This window comes from Toxorhynchites rutilus, chromosome 2, assembly GCF_029784135.1.
Source record: "Toxorhynchites rutilus septentrionalis strain SRP chromosome 2, ASM2978413v1, whole genome shotgun sequence".
Taxonomy (NCBI): domain Eukaryota; kingdom Metazoa; phylum Arthropoda; class Insecta; order Diptera; family Culicidae; genus Toxorhynchites; species Toxorhynchites rutilus.
In genome coordinates this window covers 261,295,187-261,318,716 of record NC_073745.1, presented here as the reverse complement: position 1 = coordinate 261,318,716, position 23,530 = coordinate 261,295,187, and the positions used below count along the sequence as shown (strand labels likewise).

The following is a 23,530-nucleotide window of genomic DNA, read 5'->3' as shown; positions in this document are numbered from 1 at the left end:
GAAACACGAGAGAAATTTAAATATTGATGAAGGGGTAAATTCTACGTGCTCCTGCTAAGCAAATGTCAAACACAAACGATAATGAGTAGTGCTGTTGGATTTTTACTTACTATATAATAATTCAAATGTAATTCTTAGATGAAGTGATAGTGAAACCAAGGGATTACTCTAAAGAAGCAATTGTGATATTAATTTTATAGTTATATTATCAGTACATTAAGCATTTCAAGATATTAGAACAAAGTGTCCGAAATATGATTCAGAACGGTATACAAAAAGTAGAAAATTGTCTAAGTAAACTATTATTGTAAACGTTGGCCATTATGCGCGAGTTGAATACTGTTATTTCATATATTGAAGGAACTTTTATCATGTGACATATTTTCTGATAAAATTTCCCAAAATAATAACTTCCTTCACAATGTGAAAAGTTGTAGAAAACAAAGCATTTCTAAGATTGTTTTGTTCACTTCATAAAATTCATAAAAATATGACTTTTGTTTCCTACGTCCTGTTTTCATTCCTGAACTATTTGGTCAGCCTATACTGAAACCACCGTGATAACTGGATAGTCCAACACGCTAAAGCATTTATTAATTTAAATAGGATCATGGCCGTCCATGGTTTATTGGCCAGACACTTCAGATTCTGGACTAGCCATCCTATGTCCAGATCAGAACCTAATCGATAACTTATGGGGAATGATCTGAAGAAAAATAAATGCAGCTAACAAATAGTATGGAAGTGTTGAAGACCTTAAACGAACTGATTTAGAACTTAGAATCACCTACGAATCATAAACTTGTAATTCTTGCGAAATTGATGTTAATTTTGTAAAGGAATGCTAATTTATCATCTGGTTCTTATGGCGTTTTTATTTGTTTTTGCGCCTTAACAAAACAATGAAGATCTGACGGCCAGTCTAAAAACGAAGAATATTATTGTATCCTACATCATTTTAACCGAGCTATTAATCGAAACTCAAAAATTGAGTGGTTCTATAGTTATTAAACATAGTATAAGCAATTCGAAAATGTTCAATGCAGAAATATTTCATCATAAACGAATAATTTTGAGTGTATCTCCTAGCTCAATATGAACGGATCCCCTAACGAAGGAATGTTGTTCATGTAGTTTATACTCTGCGCCGCTTGATCTTGGTGACACACCTTACAAAATCAACTCCAATCTTTGGATTGGGTAAAGGGTGTCGAAATTAGCATAGTTTAATGACATATGAATCCAACACAGAAATCGAATAAACTCTCGCCCGGAGTCAACGACTTGGATGCGTTTGCAAGAGACAAACCTCGTTTTTATTATTTCGGGGAGATTTTTTGCCGCTTCTCGTTATCGCTTTCATCCGCATCCGCGAAAGAATTAATTAAGTGTGACTGGGACACAATTAGTTACGAACTGAAAAGTGAGCCGTCAATCGGCAGGTAGCACGGGAGATATGTGGGAGTAGGTACTCAAAATCGACGCCGGAAAAATAAAAACACAAAACGCGATAAACACGATGCAATTACTACAGCAACTTTCCATTCAGTTTCCTCTCGCAACACGATTTTCCCTCGTCTTCTCGTTTGATTGATGTCCGACCGTGGCTACAATTGGAAGCTGGTTTATGCCTTTTCCGTGGCACTTGATTGTTGCACAATTTCACTCGAAACGCGGCTTGCGGTTTGGTTTTGAGTATGCACAAAGTTTTTGTTTTGGCGTTACATGCATACAGCCTGTTTTGGTGCACTTTTTAACACATTATTTAATGGAGTGTTAAAAAAATGCGGATCCAATTGGATTCCCTTTGCATTCTGCCCGCTGTCCGGAAAAAGCTGGCACTTCTGTCGCTTCCCAAGTTTATCGACTTCCATTGGATTATGCCATTCGAAAAGAAAGTGTTGGTGTGCGGATTTTTTTTCTCTTCCATTACGACGGTGCTAACAACATTCCTGGAACTCAAATGGAAAATCAAACTAGCAACGGTGTTAATTTGTTTTTAACAGCACGCATGAAGTCTCATTTGGCTATGATAAATCGACGATCGTTGTTTGACAATACATTGAGTCGGTTTCATAATGGTTCGTGGTAATGCAACATGCATTTTCTCGCTTTGCGACGAAAATTCCACAAAATCATACGTAAGCGGCATTGTGGCGACGATGTGTCCGGAGTGAAACTGGACGCATGTTGATGCCTCGAGGCTTGGGCCACAGTTTGGTGATTTTCGTTCGTTTGTTGAATGCTTGCGTAATGTGGCCAGAAATCATTTGCTGTTTATTGATCGGTAAATACTGTGCATGTGTTTGTTGTCGATGAATTGACACATGACATCATCAGATAACTGAAACATATATGGAAACCACAATACAGGAGACACTCATTTCATTGTCTAGACCAGGAATTCTCAAAGTGGTCGACTCTCCCCTGGGGGTCGCCCCGTTGGAGCTTGAATGATACTACACTCATCTACTAACTTTATCTAAGAGATTACATCAAATTCGTAGAAAGTCACTAGGTTCATCTATCAAACTAATTTCTTTTATATTTGATCATCTTGAAATTGCGATTTTATTGTATTTTTTGTCGAAAAATCAATTATTATTTAAGTATTTGTAAGTAATTTTTAATAATAATTGTTAATTACACTTGGTCGATGTTAATTCAGAGGAGGCCAAGTCACAAAATTTAAAATTTCGAGTTATTGATTGTATTAGGTTAATCATTCCGTAAGCTATATACCACATTTCTCAGATTTGGAAAAATCACGCCTGTAGCAGGAATACCGTATCGAAATTGTTTTGAATGCTCAACGAAACCCCCTTTTAGATTCAAACTTCAAACTCGTTTTTTTCCGAAATCATGAAAATGTCCGGTCTGACTTAACACCGACCACTTGATATTTACGGAATTTTATGTCTATTTATTTGATTGAATGTTGATGAGAAAATGATGTCAAGCTCACTCTCTCAACCAACCGCAAAGTTTTAAAAAATGTAAATATTTTGTATGAATAAGAAAAAATAAAGATATATTTTTTAAAGATGTTTGGCAATATGGGTCTAAGGTATCACTTCATTTTAAAAAGAGATTCTTTCGCCCAAAATAGTTTGAGAATCCCTGGTCTAGACTATAGAGCTTATGTAAAAAAATCTTTAAAAAAAAGAAGTGGGTTAAATCTGCGATCCCTCTTCTTCCTCTTCTTCCTCTTCTTCTCCTCCTTCTTCTTGTATTATAGAGATGTTAGTCGTTTGCAGTCCATTCGTCTCTAATCCTGAGAAGGGGATAACTCAATCTAAACTTTTCCTCCACCTGCCATGTCTGCTTTCGGTACCACCAAACGAAGGTCTGTTGTTGGGATTTCCGAGCGGGCATCAGCTTATATACGGATTTTTATGATTCCAATAGCCTATTTTCAAAGCAATTTTCATGCTATTGAAAAAAGTTTTCGAATCAATAATTAACAAAACTCTTAGACATCTTCTGAATAAAATGATAACAATTTCACTTCGTTTAGCTGGAAAAGAGCTATTAACTCTCAAAGAAGGAATCGATTCCTCCTCGATAATATCCAGCGCAAATAAAACCCCCTTCCTCACCAATTAGAACCATCGATCGAATGTGGCGTACGTTAACAAATGATATTTAGACTCCTGCTTTCATCAAACAATATGATTTCTTTGCTATGGTGGAATATTCTCAACATCATATAAGACATTTCATTTTCTCCGCTATCAAATCCATAGCCAATGTCACCATTTGTAAACAATCTGTATCGAATTGTATCCAGTTTTCGTTTTTCGCTAAAGGCTCCGTTCGCACCGGCTGGAGAAAAGAAATGGAATTGGGAGAGAAGAGCGTAGTGTTTATGCGAGCGAATGAGACCATCTTCCCGTCACTTTCCAATCACAACTAAATGGAATTCCGAGCGGGTGCCTGCTTATATACGGATTTGTATGATTTCAATAGCCTGTTTTAAAAGCTATTTTTAAGCTATTGAAACATGGTTTCGAGTCAATAATTAACACTCATATAACTCTTGGGCATTTTGTCTTCCTTATGAAGTGCTTTTCATACCACTCCGTTCAGTTGGCAAAGAGGTATTAACGTTCAAAACCTTGCACTTTAATTAATCAAAATTAGTAGAGGCTCCTCTATTACATAAATTTCACGCCGAATCAGCTGAGCAACAATCGATTGTGACTCTCTTCGATTTTTTTTAATCGTTGCCGTTTTGCCTCATATTCCAAATACTTAAGCTTCGATGGCCATTAAACAGTGTCTCATTACTCAAAATGGTACTCTTTCATGAAATTAATTTGATTTTTGTATACAATAGAGCCTTATTTTTCATTTGACTAAAATTATTTTCAGGTAAATATTCATGGTGAAAAACTAAAAATAATGTTTAATCACATTTGTCTCGAATTCCGAACACCTTTTTTGTCACTGACTCTTATTCCGAACAGCAAGAATGCATTTTTTTTTTGAATCGTAACTTTTAAACTACTAGACCAATTCATATGATCGATATATCGAATTGAAGTCAATTAGCTATTTTTTTGGAAAAATGTTATGCTAGCAATAAAAAAAATGGATTTTGCTTTTGTAATTATTGATTGTATTTGTTTCTTATAGTTTACATGGTTTCGGGACCAACGGCGCTATATCGGTATCGATACCTGTAATGTAATAATTTATAACATTAAAGTTCAGTAAATTCACACTTAAAAATGAAGTGTTCGCAATTTGACTCATGCGTAGAAATTTGATTCACATTCCGAACACTAATTTTAATGAAGATTTCTGCATAAAATATCATTTTATTTCATCCATTTATTGTAGATTCTTACCTGTGCTAGGCACCTCACACGAAAACAACAAACAAAATAGTTGAAAAAACTACAAAAACTGCGAAATTAACGATGCTTGTTTTTTACAGAATTTGCTAACGCAAACATTTTATCATTGGTTTTGACTGTCACTTTTTTGCAAATGCTTAATATTATAAATTATATGCTGTATCGATACCTGTAAATGATGTTAAAATGAAGTCTATAACCCAAAGAATGACAGGGTTCTGAATATTAAATTATTTATAACATTAATGTCCAGTAAATTCATATTTAAACCAAACACTTCAGGCAATTTGAATCATGCGTAGAAATTTGATTCATATTCCGAAAACTACTTCAATATTAACTTTTATGAAGATTTCTGCATAAAATATCATTTTTATCAACCATTTATTGTAGGTTCATTCATTCTCTAGCACTTAAGATGAAAACAACAAACAAAATAGTTGAAACACCTACAAAAACTGAAAAATGAACGATGCTTGTTTTTTCCGGAATTTGCTAACGCAAACATTTTATCATTGGTTTTGACTGTCACTTTTTTGCAAATGTCTAATATTATAAATTATAGGCTGTATCGATACCTGTAAATGATGTCAAAATGAAGTCTATACCTCAAAGAATGTGTTGCGGCAGGTCCGGATTTCTTACAAAGATCGGATAAACGTCCTTCCACTTTAAAATTCAAATTCTGTGTTTTCATTATTTAATTATTTATAACATAAAAGTTTAGTAAATTTACATTTAAAAATGAAGTGTTCGGAATTTGAGACAAAACGGTACATTCGGTGACAACTACTCAAAATCTAAAATTTCTTAATCAGATGATCAATTGTGCAATAAATCCTTCTATGGTGGTTAAATACTCGTCCCTCCTCTTTCAGGGGGAGGCTGCCATACAAATGAAACACAAATTTTTGCATTACACGAGAATTATTCAAGCAAATGAAAAGAAATTTGGCGTGTTCAGATTTTAGGGTGCAATGAATGTTTTTACGGTGGTTAGACACTCCACCCCCTCTCTTAATGGAGCCTGCCATGCAAATGAAACACAAATTTCTGCATTACTCCAGAATTAATCAAGAAAATGAAACGAAATTTGACATATGGAGGTTTTAGGGTGTAATGAATGTTTCTATGGTGGTTGGATACTCCTCCCCCTCTAATGAAACACAATGGGAGCTGCCATACTTATGAAACACAGATTTCTGCATAACGCGAGAACTAATCATGCAAATGAAGGCAAATTTGGGATGTGAGGGTTTTTGGGTATGAGAAATGTTTCTATGATGGTATGTAATAAAGGGACTAGCATCGAGTTCACTAATACTATAACATGACTTATTTCTGACTGTATTTAGAAGTGTAAAATGGTTCCACGATACGATCAGAGCTTTTCACTTTAGATAAACGAAGATTTTGTCACTTGAGATACCCATGCGATTATTCAAATGACGTGAAATAATTATGCAAACAGTAGTTCTGATACTTATGAATAATTTTTCCCTTCGGTAACTTCGATATAACGTACATTTTACTTTCGAAATTGTACGTTGTATCGAATTGTACGTTATACCGAAGCATAATAAAGAACTCAGAAACGTAGCTTATATTACTTTATTGTGTAGCTGTTTGAGTAAGATTATTGAATAAATTCAACTTGGAGACGAAGTCAACCTTTCTCATGATGTTTCCCTTCGTATTGTTGATTAATGTTTCATTCATTTAGAATCCGGAATCACAAAACAGTTGTATCTCGGGATAGGTTATAGGTTCAAAACAAGCTGTAGTATCAAAATACCGAAAATTTATAGTTCTTTCAGAAAAAAAATATTCGAAAACATGTTCCTTTGGATTTTGAAAACGTGTACGTTATATCGAGTGATGTTATATCGAGGGTACGTTATAACGAGGGTACGTTACCTGTACGTCTTTTTTTTCAATTTGCATGTTATAACTGGTATTATTTCAGATAGCGTCTCCTAAAACTTGAAAGTTCGACGACGTATTGAACTTTACACAATCTTGGTGTATCACAGAAGGTCTGAGCATAAATCCCTCAAAAACAACAATTATTCCTTTCACCAAAAAGAAAAAAAAACTGCATCTGCAGTCTTTACATCTTGGGGGAGAGGAAATAAAAAGAAGCGCTTCAGTGAAATATCTAGGTGTTATCCTAGATGTTAAACTAAACTGGAATGTGCACTTAGATTCAATAATCAGCAAGGCCAACTCAGCCCTATGGGTATGCTCTAAAATGATGGGAAGAACATGGGGCCTAAAACCAAAAATGGTTATGTGGGTCCACACTGCAATTGTGCGGCCTAGGATATTCCTATTCCTCACTTGTATGGTGTCCAAAGACTAAGGAGACTGTAGCTACAAAAAAGCTAAACAAACTCCAACGACTAGCATGCGTTGCAATTACTGGAGCAATGGGAAGCACTCCTTCAAAGGCATTGGCTATCCTTCACCTGGTACCTTTGAACCAATATGTTTAGCTAGAGGCTAAACAAGCGCTCTAAAGCTTAAAAGATGGAAAAAAACTAGATGGGGACAAAACTGGTCACTTGAGCATCCTGAATCTCTTACCCAGCATCAGAGATGAACATGGAACTTAGGACTAATTATGCCATTTCATACAGAGTGATCGAACTTTATGGTTCAGTATGGGAAGAAGGTGGCCCCAACGTTCGTAATGGTTCATTCATGTTCTACACTGATGGGTCGAAAATGGGAATCAGAACAGGTGTCGGAGTGTATGATCCCAGAACAAAAATCTATGTGGCTATGAGAAACTGTTCAACAGTTTTTCAGGCAGAAATAACTGGAATATAATGTCTGCTTCAAAAGACAATATAGACATGCTAACATCTGCATATTCTAGGACAGTCAAGCGGCACTTAAAGCTCTAAATGCTTTTGAATGCTCTTCAAAAATTGTCTGGGAATGCATTTCCCTTTTACGGCAATGAAGACATATAAGTTCGGTACAATTGTACTGGATTCCTGGTCCTTGCGGTATAGATGGCAACAAGCGAGCAGATGAACTTGCCAGGAACGGCTCAAACTCACAATTCACTGGTCCAGAACCATTCTGTTGACTTTCTGACTGTGTGTTGAAAAGTGAGCTGAATAAATGGGAAGACCGGGAAGTGACAAGCGATTGGATGGCTGCAAAACTTAAACAGGCGAAAAAATTCATTACGCCGAGTATTAGAATTACTCAACAGCTGCTAAGCCTTAATAAGAAAGAATTGAGCACATTCACTGATCTAGTAACAGGACATTGCCTGTAACAGGACATACCATCTTAAAAAACATAGGTTTAGCAAAAGATGATTTGTCGCTTTTGTAATGCCGAAAGCGAAACCTCGGAACATTTGCTCTGTAACTGCGGAGCTCTAACAAGACGCAGTTCAATAACTTGAATAAGCTATTCTGGAGCCCAAGGAAATCTGGCCTGCGTCGCCGATCAGGATTATAAATTTTAGCAAAAAGATTATTCCTGATTGGTACCTATCTCGCTATAGCTTTTAGTCTACTCCTTCAACAATAAGTAGTAGATAAGCTTGAAGTGTATTATAAAAAAGGGTATACCACAGTAGTTCAAAATAGTGGACGCAGTGGTTCACACCCAACAGGGGAAAAAAACATGGATTGAAATTTATGTTGGGAATGCATAATCTCATCGAATGCGTCACATATACATTTCACGCAAATAATTCCCAGCTTCTAGTAAAAGTGTTTGGAAGCAATTTATTGGAATTGTATACCGTAAGGCATACACAAATAGAAGCGTCCTCATATACCTTCGACAGACGATCGAAAACTACCAAACCACAATCAATCATCGACGCAGTTACATAAATGGTAACTTCAAGCTTCTTGGAATGTATACCCGAACACCACTCACAATAAACAAACAAACGCTGGGGACGAACCGATGAGTGGCGCAATGGCTATGCGTCGAGCACTTTCAAACAACACCGAATTATAACATAACATTTAATCGGACGTATTTCCCTATGCTGTGGCAAGACTGGCCTAACGCCAGTCGTCCGCAGTCCCACGGCCAACGATGGTCATAATGCAATAATGCACTAATCGCTCATCGATCAATCGCTTTCGTTGAATGGCCCCGATTTTGGTTTTCTGGTGAAAGTGAGTTTCGTAACAATGTGCACGTAAGAATAGTAATTATAATAATGCGCCAATTTTGAGTTGTGGCTCGAGCGCTTTTTGTCCGAGTTCTGATCGATGTAATTTATGCCGCGATTCCGCATCCCACGGCAACTAATGATCACGACATAAAGAAGTGAGCTTCGGAATACTCTCTAAACGAAAGCGCGTCATCGATTAACACCACAGCCTCGCGCGATCCGATATCGGAATTCGCGTGAAATTCTTCGCGCATGACAAAACGTACGAACAAACACGGAAAACCGGTTTTAGTCTAGGTTTGATTGAGGATATATCTACCTTTTTTTTGTAAACCATAAAACCTCCCGTCAGATCAAATCAAATTCGAATCGTCGTTTAGAATGATACGACTATGATACTCAAATCGACATACAGCTGTTCGTCTTTAGTGACAATGATTCCATTCAGTTACACACGGAACTCGGTGAATTTTATGATATTATTCAAACCGCACTGTAAGTGCAAGACAATGGGAAACATAATTGACTTCGTTCAATTCCAAAACAATCGGGACACGAGAAAAAAAAACAAAAAAAAACACGAAGTAAATTCGAAAATCGTGATCGCTTATCGAATGTCTGGATTCTTTAGAAAACGAAATCGAAACCGAAATGAAATGATTGTATGTTTGCGCACGACTGAATCCGGTGAAAGCTGAGTGTGGGTTTTTTCCCCTCTCCATTTGTGTTGAAGTTGTTATTTTCCTTTTTTTTCTGCAAGTATTGTGTTGAATCACAAGGATGTTCCGCTGGGGTATTCATCACTTGTTGTTTGTAAAACTTGCGCTTCTCAGATGCAAGCAAATAAGTCTGATTCGCATACGTGTTTCTTTGGAGAAATTATTCGCCAGTAATTAACCATTTCATTAGAATTGCGCGCTGTAATGTATTTTTGGCGCAGCATAAATTATCTGAAATGAATTTCGGCTGAAGAATTCATGAGTCAATGAGGAAATTGCGCGATCGAAACTGAAACTAAACATTCAGAAGCAAACGACTCTGAAAAAAGTGGAGAAAAACACAAATCTAATTTATATCTCATTTTTTTATTAAACAGAAACATCACTTCGTATACAACACCAACAAAGCACAATTTTTCACAAAACATTTCCACAAACCCCTTCTGCAAAAAAAAAAACAAATAATTATTATCCTTTTGCAAATTAGGAACTCATCGTTACCTATCGAAACTCACTTTCTCCATTCAACCATTCAACGCAAATCGATCGATCGATGACGATTAGTAGATATTTGCATTATGACCATCGACGTTATCTTGGTATATTTTTACAATTACCTGACACTAATTTGTTCAATTGAACAAGCAAACGAACATTACAGTAAAACATTAACTTGAAGAACTGAACCTCTAAGATTACCTTCAAACGACACAAACAATAATAATGAACTGACAATAGTATTTAAAGGGAATTGACAGAGAACAATGTTGCCATAATGAGTAGTGCAAAAGCTCAATTGTTTATAGCGAACTTGAGAGAAAGGACCCGATATGAAGAACAATGCGGATCTACTGGGCTACATGTTTTTATTCTCGTTTATTGGTTCAGTGAAAAATAATGATAATTCAAAAAATATTTCGGCAATTTCTGAAAATTTGTAACGTCGGTTTATGATTTATTGCAAATTCAAAGTATTTTCAGAGAAAATTATTACATGAAACCATGCCCATTTTTCAAAAAACAAGTTTGTTTTTGGGGTTCGAACAGGAATACACCCTACGTTTTGTTTCGGAAAATTAAGTCATCTTTACATGAAATATAGACAAACCTGTTTTTGTGCGATCCTTTTTATTCAACTCCTCATTTGAGTGACCCAGCGTCGTACAAAAACTGGATTGTGTGTATCAAAATTTCTGGAGTCAAGTAATATATTTCTTCTATAAAATGGATAGGATTCCGCAGTGTTGAAATTTGACAAATTAAGGAAAAAATCTCCAATTTATTGAGCTCGATACACGCCACTATCCGTCTATTTTTAAAAAAAATTACATATACAGCCATTCCATGCCAAACCGATATATTACCGTTCTACACATAGCTGTCCCATGTTCCAGAATCTGCAACTGAGTAAAATGCAATCCAAGTTTTCTACCATATTCGTCTACCACGGGACGATTGAACTTTATGTTATTTTCTGAAATACTGGGAACAAAGAATATGTTTTTTTTTGTGTTTTTTCCGAAAGATTATGCATAAAAAATCATTTTATGGAGAGAGTGTTCTGCTACACATTTGCAGAATATGAATCTCATTGTTATTAGACATTTGCTAACAAGGCGCACACGTACACGTTAAACTTTTTTTTTTAAAAATTTGTTTAATAATTAGTTCGTTCTTCCAAACCAGAAATCTATAATGACGATTACTCGACGACTTCCTTAGGTACTTTCGGGGCATTTGTGTGTAAAGAGACGAGCAAAAAGATGGTATTCTATTTGATATGAAAATCATTCAATATCACGACGTATGGCGCTTTTACCCCATCGAAAGCGGACCGTCTTGCCCCCGAGCACCTTGTGCATTATTTTGCACTTTTCACGCATTTTATATTCCATTTTACATACCTTTTAACGTAGAAAGAATCGGAACAATCTACTTAAGGATTGAAACACTCAACTGAATACAGTTTTTTGCTGACAAATCCTTATTTTGGTTGCCTTGAAAATTAGATCGTTTGCAACCGCAATGGACGAAAACTTTGTATTGTTTACAATTTTTATATTTCGTGCGATCAAGTGTTGCCAAGTATTTCGAAACGACAAAAATAGGCTAATCATGCCTCTTGCGTAACATATTTGCCAACAAACTGAGGATTTCTTATAAAACTAGAAGTGGCCCGTCTTACCCCGCCAGGCGGTCTTACCCCGTCTTCCCCTATTATTTGTTATGCCTAAAATATCAATATGGTACAATTGCGCTTGACGTGTTTTTTTTAAATTTGCCACCAGAAATAACTTTTTTGTGTTTTTCCGGAGGATAAAAACATAAAAACATCGTTTTACGAAGAAAAATTTAGATTGTCAAAAAGAAACATGGGACAACTATGCGTAGAACGGCAGTATAGTGGTTCTCAGATTCTCGTGAAAAGTGGTTGTTTCGTTTCTCATCGCCAAATATACGACAGGTTTTTTTTTATTTATTCATTAGGGTGCCCATTTCCATTTTAGGGTGGTCTGAAAAATCTAATTTCTTACTTTTTTCCAAAAAAGATTTGTTTTTTCAAAAATTCATAGCTTTTAAACTAATAAGCCAATTATGCAGAGTAACTTAGTAACTTATGTAACTTAGTTCAAACATGCTAAATTGGTCGTATTGAAAGATAGAAAGAACTTTGTTCTGAAAAGTTACTTAAAATAAGTGGGGCTACAATATTGTTGAGTTATGTTACCTCTATCTAAAAAGATAAGAAAGTTAGATTTTTTTTATTTCCCTAGAATTTTGGTCACCCTTTTTTTGACAACATTAAAATGAGCGCTTTATCATATCTAACAACTTTGTGAAAGACAGTCTTTGTCTGAAGAATATCTGTCGAGCTCAAGATGCAAATTATACCAATGAAATACGTTCCCTGAACCATTGGGCATTGTAATAAATTGTTGGGGAATGCCCAGATCGATTAATGCAAAAATCTTGTATATCCATCAGGAAATGACTGAACAAGCTTCAATTTGCACCCCAAAATTCCCAATGACGTAACCCTACGTCAAAACATAAATGCATAAAGCAATTGAAAGTTGAATAATTGAATCAACTCGGTATGTTATTGGGTTACTTAGAATTTTTTTTTTTTGACGTAGAACTACGTCTTTCAGGAAGGGTGCCAAATCAGAAAACAGGTCTCGTTTTTATGAAATGAAGTTAACGTTAATAACTATTTTCACTGTGAACGAATTCTCATGATTTGCATACCAATCGAATCGGAAATTCTCTATGATTTGTTTGATATGCTATACATTACAGTTCGCTATTTTCCAAACGGTTTAATTCCATGAAAACTGGAAGAACTCCCTTTTTCCCCATACATTTGTTCTGCCGATTTGTGTGCTATCCCTACCCGTATTTCGAATGCTTATAACTCGAACATTTCTTAACAGATCGGAAAGATGTTTGCATCAATTGATAGGGAATATTTCTACGCGTCTATCACAATTAATAAAATGTTATTTTCATGAGATGAACAATAAATGTCAAGCGTTATCTAAACACACTAATTGCCAAGTGTTGATTGGCCCGATTTACGGTTTTCTCGACACAGACTTCAAAATCGATGTACCTATGGAAATCCGCTTTGCAAATATACATGCAAGTTGGGGGTATTTTTGTTCCCACCGAGCTGTGTTTCCCTAACACAGACTTCAAAATTAATGTGCCTGGTGGAATCCGCTTTGCAAATACATGTAAGTCGGCGTATTTTATGGTGTTGAGTAATTTTGTACTCGCTTGTCGTTGTGCAGACAGGAATATGTTTCCCTAAAACATACTTTAAAACTGAGAAACCTAGAGAAGATACTAGAGGTGAATGAATTCGCGGTTCGAGAACTACGAGAACTACTTCTTTCGTTCACATATTTTGGTAGTCCTAGGCATCATATCAAACGTAAAAGGACGTCAAATTTATTTGAAACTAAGAACAGGATCTATTATAAAAATTCAGATGCGTTCTAAAGTAATATTCCAAGTGGTAAACAAGTGGATTGCATAGTATAATTGCGTAGTTCTACGTGGAAAATATGCGGTCGTGTCCTAGATACAACCCCTTACAATTTTTTTTTGATTCGTTTACTGTTTAGTTTAGAAAAAAGAAAAGAAAGAGGGTTGTGCCTACCGCATTGATGATGTAGAACTACGCAATCGTTGCAGTCAATCCGATTGATATAACTTGCATCAAATGCCAAAGTCATCCGTGAATATTTTAGTATGGATATTTTCTCGTGGAAACTGTAAGGCGATTTTCACATACACCATTAACAGCAATGTTGGAAACATATTTGAGGTGACGTTGACATTGTATGTGTATCGTATTTAAATGAACGTTTCACGAAGCGGAAACATGTCGTCGATGGGGGTGGAATGGGTCAAAAACGGAAAAAATTACTATTAGTAATAACATGACAAATATTACTAATATTTTTGAAAGCTGTGAGCCGTTTAATAGGATATATATTTTCACTACTTCCAATGCATAATAATTAACAGTAGTACAAATAGTTAATATGTAATAATTTATCAAAGTTTGATGTGTAGACAACCATCGAAAAGCACCCCAAGAAAATCTAATGCCCAGCATTATACAGAACTACTATAATGTTAAAAATGTTCATTTGGTGCTGAACTGAAAGACGCAATCCTACATCAAAATGATGTCTCGCCATTTCCTGAAAGCAGTCTAGAATAATTTTGAAGAAATTGAACATGCAGATATTCAGCCATTTTCATGCCAAACCGATATAGTGGTCCTCAGATTTTCGTCAAAAGTGGTAATTTTGTTCTTTATCGCAAAACATTAGACCCGTATTTTTTTATTTTTTTTAAAAGGGTGCCCATTTCCATTTTAGGGTGGTCCGAAAAACCCATTTTTTCCACTTTTACCCAAAAATGACTTTTTTCAGAAATTTATAACTTTTGAACCACTGAACCGATTCAGATGATCGAGATATCAAATTGAAGCCAATGAGCTAGCCATTATATTGAAACTACAAATTAAATGGATTTACTTTTATTTTATGGTAATTGTTGATTGTAGTAATTTTTTATTGTTTTCATGGCTTTGGACTAGAGGACGCTATATTTTTTATATTTTTTTTTCTTGAAACCTGAGGATTTTTTACATAACATATCTCGATATCAGATATACAATTTTTTTAGTTTTTGAGTAATTATTTTTCCAAATTGACCGGTGGTCCGAAAAATGATTTTTCTGCTTTTTTTTTCCAAAATATATATTTTTATCAAGGCTCATATGGCGTTAGCCTCACGGGGCCGGGAGTTCAATACTCTGCTTTTCTGCTTTTATCCAAAAATAATTTTTTGCAAAAATTCATAACATTTGAACTACTGAACCGATTTAGATGATCGACATATTGAATTAAAGGTTTGGCATGGAATGGTTGTATACTTAATTACCTAATATCTCCTCATTCAAAAACTTATTGGTATTGTCAACTCCGAGACGAGCTGGCGCGAATTTCTTCAGATGTAAAAACAAATTAAAAATGTTTGCATGCCAATTTTCTAAATCGGAATCCTCAGGTTCACCGCATAATATTTTTTAGTTGTGTTGTGAAACCATATTCTATAGTTACTCGTGAAATTTTATAAGATTTTATTCGTTTATTTTGTGCGGTCCCTATATACCACATAAAAACACGTCTTTTTTGTAATTTTGTTTCTACAAAATTTTTATCATTATTGAAACTCTCCAAACATCAATCACTAAGGCCTGATGATAGGTTACTCTCAAATCATTACCCGTAATTGTACAAATAGTATCAAAATTTGAATAGACATTATCAACTAAGCTTTTTCTGTGCACGTAAATTCATCTACTATAAAATCAATGATTTGGGACAGTCTTCGTATCATCATCAGGAAGGTTTCTTATGGTGCCATTTGGCTCACGCCAAGCCACATTCTTCGGGTTTGTTATGCATGATGGAGCGAAATTTATTTCATAAATGCTGGAATTCGAAATAACTACTAATATATGAGGGACTCAGAATGCAAGGGGTGTAAGTGACTTGATCGTTTTCTCTTCATCAACTTTTTATTTAGTTAATAACTCAACTGCAAAAACTTTCCAATTTAAGTTTGCTATAGAATCCGATAAATGAGGTTCTGGCCTATTTTCCACGTTGGTAAATACAGCTGGGAATATATTTGCAGCTAAGTTATGACCCAAAGAGTGAGTCGATGTAGAGAAATCGATCAAATCACTTACACCCCTTTCATTCAAAGCCCCTCATAAATTAGGCAAGAGTTAAAACAATAATCTTAAACTTCTCAAAGAGTCTGGCATCTGGTGATAAAACCTGGACTTATGGGTATAACATCTAAGTTTAATTAAAGTTCAAATTCATCAAAGCCTGTCAATGTTATGCGAATTATTTCATTTGAGATATTGATATTGAATTTACCCGATTACGAGGTAATATATCCGAAGCTCCCACGAGTCGCGATTGGCATTAACACTTTAGCTGCCTTTTTGGCCACATGTACATGGGTATTGTTTTCAGAATGAAATTCGTTAATTCGTGTTTTAAGACATGCATAAGTTTGTTCGTGCCCCAGAAAATAATGCAAAACTCTGAATTAGTTACCTTCAAACCATCGCCCATCGACTCAAACAAAACAAAACGCTACACAACTCATGCGGATAGCTTTTGTTTGCCAATAAAATCGGGCGAAGAGAAAACGGAAAAAAGTCCGAGATGATTGTTATGAAGAGAAAACACTTTTCACACCTATTCATTACCCCACCCGGGGCTGATGTTCGATTATGGAGGAAAAAATCATTAGATTCATTAGAGAGATCTTTTTATTCCTGCGTTTCTCTTTTAGCGTCTTCTCGTTAACAGCAGCCACGATTGTTTTGCTATTTCTATGTCAATAGTAATTAATTGCACCGACTGTGGGAGCGCATCTTCAGTCTCTTTCGATTATTCTCTGCGCATGTCGAATTCATATGCAGATCGCGTGCGGGATGTTGTCCTCTAGTGGGGCAACAATTTACGTAGTATGCGCTCCGTTGGTATCCGATTTTGGGGCACTTTGCATACCACACAGCGGCGGCCTTCTGCTTCACGAGACAAATATTTGCTAATTTGAATTTTAGATATGAGCGAAATTGAACCAGGTTTGGCGGTCATCACCGCGCAACGGTCTATAGTAAATGAGTTGTTGAAATTGTAGAATTGGCGTTGAATATTTCACTGCTTTTGAAGATACTTTTTATACTCATAAAATCTTTTTTTTTCTTTTTTCCAGGTTCACCGTGGAATATCAACATTATGTCCTCACCGGGACTGACGGCTCTCGGTGAATCCACCCGGCTGGTACCGGCCAATGTGCCGGCGGTTTTTGAGGTCCTGCCGCCTCCTGGAGCTTCGATCAGAGGCAGTGACTGTGTTGCGACCGTGCTCTCGCCTAGCAAGAGCAAGGTTAATGCACGTGTCACCCACGAGGCGGCCAACGGTGCGCTGAGGATCGAGTTTGTCCCCAACGAGGTGGGAACGCACATCATCGAGGCGTCGATCGGAGGAACCACTCTTGTTGGAGGACCGTTGATTGCGAAGGTTTACGATTCGAGTTTGATTCAGGTAACGGACGTGAACGGAGGAGTGGTTGGTCAGCCGTGCCAATTCAGGGTGGACGCAAGCGCTGCGGGCGAGGGACAATTGGAAATTTCGATTAATGAAGGAGAGGTTCCGAATCATGTCCAGGTGGTGGGCGGTGGAAGATGTCTGGTCTCGTTCACACCCGAACATGCAAAGCCACATTTGATTGATATCAAGTTTAACGGAGAAACGGTTATTGGTTGTCCTTTCGTATGCTCGGTAGCTGACACCAGCCGAGTGTTGCTCAACCTATCAAACCTGGAACTGATCCCAGTCAACAGACCGGCTTCATTCCACATCACCGTAAGTGGTGGAGGAGCAGCTGAACTTGCGGTCAGCGTACGAGGTCCACAGGGTGAGCTTCCTGTTCGAGTGACAGGCGATATCCATGCAGGGTTCACCGCGGAGTTCACTCCAAATCATGTGGGAGCTCACACGATAAATGTTGAGTACAACGGATATCCCGTGCAGGGAACGCCTTTCGTGGCCAAATCATACGACGCTACCAAGGTAGCAGTTGGGTCGGTTTCCAAGGGCACGGTTGGAAGACCAGTACAGTTTACCGTTGACGCTGGAGACGCCGGTGAGGGAAATCTAGAGATCACCATCTCCGCTAAAGGCCATAATATTCCCACCCAGGTGCATCCACAAGGAAATGCGAAGTAAGAGTACCTCTGGTCTGCACGAAAGCTTACAGTAGGTTAATGGTCTCCATACTTTTTTTTAGGTTCGCCGTATCATTTGTCCCCGCCGAGCCTTGCGAACACATAATCAACGTGTCCTTCAACAAGATGCTGGTTCCCGGCTGTCCAATCACAGTCATAATCAACGGAGGAACAACCGGACCGCAGGTTTCTCTCGGAGGACCCGGACCACTTCATTTGCCGAATTCGCTAATCATCAACCACTCCGGAGGCCGATTGGAAGATATTGAAGTTAACGTTGAAGGTAGGAAAAGCTTCTTCCCTTCGCCATACTTAGTTTGATTTTGTTTTAGTGTTTATTTTTCATATTTTTGAATAGATCTATATAGATAGTATCCTTATTTTGTCGTTTAGTTATGCTCTCTTTCTCTGTGTTGATCGATTTCGTTTGGCTATCTCTTCTGCTCCTTGCAAAATTAGTTTACCATCCAGAGAATGATAGGATTCATGAGCATTGTTTAGCAGTAATCATATTAACCGTCACCAAAACGCCTTCTTCAAAGCGAATGCAGAGGTATACGGTGGCACTGCAATACCTTTCGCACCCTAATAAGATCATAATGTTATGAACAAACCAGAATCGGCGGATTGTCAGTTCACGAAGCTATTTTACTGTTTTTTTTTATTGAATGGCTCTCATTTATCTGTACTTTTCGATAAAAATTTGATAAAATATGTTCAAGTTGTGATAAATTGTATATATTATCAGTATAAATCAGTACTTATACTTTTTGTGGTGTAAATAATGTTTGTACACACGTTGTTGCCTCATATACATCTGCCCAAACAAATCCAAAAGTCCCTAGTAAATCCCGTAGAGGAATTAGCAACGAACAAGTTAAGAAGACCTCCGTTTGTATCTTTTGAAAATTAAGTTTTTATAAACATAAATGTAGATTTGCAGCACGATGTACATTTGTTTATTGATCGGTTGAACGTTTCATAAAGTTTTACTGGAATAAAAAATAAACCGACAAATTGAACATTTTTCGAGATGCGGGTGGAATGAACATAAGGTTGGGATAAGACGGCAGGAGAATAATTTTATTCTCTCTCTCTTATCATTTGTCTGTCCAGCAGCGATAATCCGTACAAAGAGAAAGAAACAGAACTGCACTAACTTTTACAGTCCGTCTTGCTAGAATCTGTCTGTTATACCCCACCAATATGATGATTGGAATCATTCACAATTTTCTACTTTCAAATGGAAAAATAGCTTCGATTTAAACTTTCCTATCGAAATATAATGAGAATATAAATGTTGTATTTGAACTACTCAAAATTTCTAATATCATTTATATTAAAAATTACATCCGTACCCAGTACTCCTATTAGTTTTCAGTTTTTGTTCGCATTTTGTACTTCAGACAAGTTTTTTGAAGTAGGTTGGTTCAAAAATAATAGAATAACATGCACTCATTAATTGTTTTCTATATATTTTCTGAAAAAATATATAATTGAAGTGTAACACGAATTTTTAATTAATTTAAATTACTATTTTTTTAAATTGAAAATTGGTCCCTATGGACCGACACTGGGCTCAACGTGTTAACTATGTTAACTATCAGCCATTCCATGCCAAATCGCTATAGTGTTTTTATATCCGGAGGTATATCCGATTTTTTTTCCAAGTGTAATATTTTTTCAAACAAGACTAGCTCATTGGCTTTTATTTGATATGTAGATCATGGAATCAGTGCACCCGTGGCCGAGTGGTTAGCGTCTCACATTATCATGCCGGGTGTTCGGGTTCGACCTCCGTCCTGGCCGGGGGATTTTTCGTCAAAGAAATTTCCTTCGACTTGTACTGTGGTCACGCGTATTCTAGAGCTGGCCCCTCGGAATACATTCAAGGCCGTGTTATTTGGCTTAAGAAATCTCAACTAAGTATTAATAAATGACGCTAGTTAATGCATATGTTGAGAGGGCAAAAGTTCCATAAGGAACGTTAACGCCATTCTAGAAGAAGATCATGGAATCGGTCTAGTAGTTCGAAAGTTATTGTTATCCGGAGTACGAAGTAAAGTCGCGACGGTAGACGTCCCAAGGAACGATTTCGAAGGCGATTCGATAGGAGATATGAAAAACACATGCGATGTAGTTCAAGAGTTCGATATAACTGGTTTTATTGTATTGCATATAAAGAATTCCGTGACAATTTTCAAAAAAAAAGATATAGCTATTATTTTTATAGCATATGATCGATTGGTGATGGATCGTCCATAAATTTTGTACCACCATAAGCCGCTCACAGAATTGCGATCAGCAATTCCCTTTTCTAGTCTGTCTAGCTGGTACAAACTCGTCTTCATCAAGAGAAATAATGCGCACCTCACGTACGTCACGCCGAGTAAGGCCCGTAGAAGTTTTGATTGAAACTACCCGGACTAGTCCATCAGTTCCTGGAAATAGTTCAACAACGCGGCCCATCGGCCACTGCTTTCCACTTTCACTGGTGTCCAACAATAGCACGAAATTGCCAACAGCTATATTGGGTGATGACCTCTGCCATTTCGTCATTCGCTGAAGAGTACGTACATACTTCGATTGCCATCGGCTTCTGAAGTCTTGTGAAAGCCTTTGCACAAACTGCCATCGAGATAAAGAATTGATTTTCTTTCTAGCAGATTTACTTCCGGAACAATAGTGAGCGACCTTCCAATCAAAAAATGAGCAGGCGTAAGCGGCTGATGATCGGTAGGGTCAGTACATTTTAACAGGTAGACCATAGCGGCTTGAGAAGCGAGTAAAAGCGGCAAAAAAAGCGGCTGTGGTCAGGTCCGAAACCGCCTCTAAATCAACTGCTTTAGTTGAGAAGCAAACAAAGAGTGCTATATATCCTTTGCTTGCAATTGCCCCACGCGCTTGGCGCCAGATGATTCCGAGGGGCCCAGCGTAATCTACACCGGTTATTGAGAAAGGTGGATGAGGTTGGACACGATCAGAAGGAAGTTGACCCATCTGCTGGAACACTGGAGCTGGTTTGGCTTTAGCACAAATGATGCACTGACGTTATACCTTTCTGGCGGTACTGGCGCCGCGAATGATCCAAAATCGTCTTCTTGACACCGCCAACAATGTTTGTGGGCCGCAGTGTTGGTGTGTAGCGTGGTCGTACTGCAGTATTAGGAAGGTCAAAATTCATTGTCGCGGTAACAAAATCGGGTGTATAACGTCATAACTGAGACTCGAGTGCTGAAGCCTTCCGCCCACCCTGATTCAACCGTATTCATCCAGCATTTGGTTGAGCTGATTCTCGGATAGGCTCGATGGCGGACCAACGCCACAGGTCCCGATCATCTTTGTGTAGATTTGCTGGATATCGCCAGTTAAAACTACTGCTGGGAACCGAAATCGCAGTACGATATTTATGAGTGAATCTTGCACAACTGGTCCCAGCATAAGGATGTCATTTAACGACTTGCCGCTACTAGTTTTACTAGAGCCGTCGAAAACTACTCGACATTTTGTTGTCGAGCTTGACTGCTTTATCACGCAGTGATGCGGAAGAAAGACGCATTTCTTGGAGTCAGCAGGAGATGCACGTGACAGATGACTCGCGAAGAAATGAATGATACTGCTCCTTGAGCAGCGGATTCCTGTTCAGTTTTTGCTCGATGTGATATAAGCGCTTAACTGCAATGTCACGGGACTCTCCCAAGAGGGATGGACTTTCGGAAAAAGGTAAGCGAACAGTGAAACGACCGGCACTGTTACGAGTCGTATGCACTTCAAAATGTTTCTCACACCGCTCCTCTTCCTCGCTCAAATGAAACGGTGGATTGACATACTCCTCCAATGACCAGAATTGTTGCAACTGCTGGGAAAGAGCGTCATTGGCAGGCGTTATGAAGCAAGAACTAGGTTTTGCCATGAACGGTTGAAGGCTTTCTTTGTACGCCCCCGAGAAAACCCGAGTTTTATATTTTGTATAATTGGGAGAGTATTGTACGGGCTGAGGTTGATAGTTCTAGGCTCCAGCAGTTGAAAGAACAATCTATTACCAAGCAGCATACTGATTTTACCCGGATGATTGAACTGTGGATCGGCGAGATGAAGGTCATCGGGAATAGGCCAATCGGTTATCTCAAATGGTTTCAATGGTAATTCGGATGTTATTTTCTCTAGTATGACGCACGGAACGATGTCTTAATACGTTGAACAACGTGATGAAAAGTTGACGAGCACGCCTTTGCTTGAAAAACCACCGGATCCTGATATACCACCAAACTCGAAAGCGATGTCAGTTGTGGGCAGCCCCAAAGTGGCACACATGTCTCTGGTAATATAGCTCGTATGGGATGCGCAATCAAGCACTGCGCGGCAAGCATGAGGTCTCCCATATTTATAAAATGTGACTGACGGTTCATTCATAAACGAGTCCACTGGCTTCGGCATCTTCAATGAAAATTCCAGTGCCTCTTTCAAACTCAAAGATCCTTGTTCCGTGTATGTCGCTGAACTGGGTGCGATATATTACGCATTAGGGATCATTGAAACATTGCCCATCGACCACTATTTTATTGTTTCAGACAGTCTCAGCTCAATAGAGGCAATCCGCTCAATGAAAGTTGATGAACGCTCATCTTATTTCCTATCAAGAATAAGACAACTATTGAGTGTTTTGGTCGAAAAATTAGTCAAGATTACCTTAGCATGGGTTCCCTATCATTGCTCGATTCCGGGGAATGAGAAAGCGGACTCGCTAGCTAAGGTGGGCGCTTTAGAAGGCACACTTTTTGAAAGGCAAATTGCTTATAATGAATTTTTCCACATTCCTCGTCAGTATACGCTCGTAAGTTGGCAGCGCATGTGGAGTGGTGATGAGTTCGGTCGTTGGTTACACACGATTATCCCTAAGGTCTCGACGAGTGCATGGTTCAAGGGATTGAATGTAGGTCGTGATTTCATTCGCGTGATATCTCGGCTTATGTCCAATCACTACAACCTAAACGCGCATCTCTATCGCATTGGGCTCGCAGCAAACAATCTTTGTGATTGTGGCGATGGCTACCACGACATCGAGCATGTTGTCTGGTCGTGTATCCGGTTCCATACTGCTCGCTTTCAGCTCTTAGAGCACTGAGAGCACAAGGCAGACAATCGGAGATCCCCGTCCGGGATATCTTAGGTAGCCGGGATCCTGATCTTCTGCTTCATCTATACCTGTTCCTCAGAAACGCCGATGTCAACGTTTAATGATGTTTCCTTCGTTGTGTCCCCGTTTCATATCCCTCCTATCCAATCGATAAACTTTTTCTTAGTCGCGGCAATACATACACACACTCTTTACAGATGCACGGGCCGAAGGTTGTGCAGTCCACTGATCATTCAACAAGAGCCAAAGGTTGTACCGCTCATGACAACTCTACACGAGCTGATGATTGCGCCGGCTAGTGACCATTCTATCCTGGAT

The 23,530-nt window shown here is 37.9% G+C and overlaps 1 protein-coding gene across 11 annotated transcripts in view; it reads left to right on the top strand.

The window, feature by feature from the left end:
- LOC129771708 (filamin-A) overlaps positions 1-23,530 on the top strand; it is a 161,421-nt gene that overhangs the window by 98,815 nt on the left and 39,076 nt on the right. For all 11 annotated transcript variants that reach the window (XM_055775643.1, XM_055775647.1, XM_055775648.1 and 8 more), the window contains 2 exons: positions 17,061-18,072; positions 18,138-18,358. In XM_055775643.1, the coding sequence (XP_055631618.1) occupies positions 17,061-18,072; positions 18,138-18,358 (1,233 nt within the window). The remainder of the gene's footprint in view (positions 1-17,060; positions 18,073-18,137; positions 18,359-23,530) is intronic.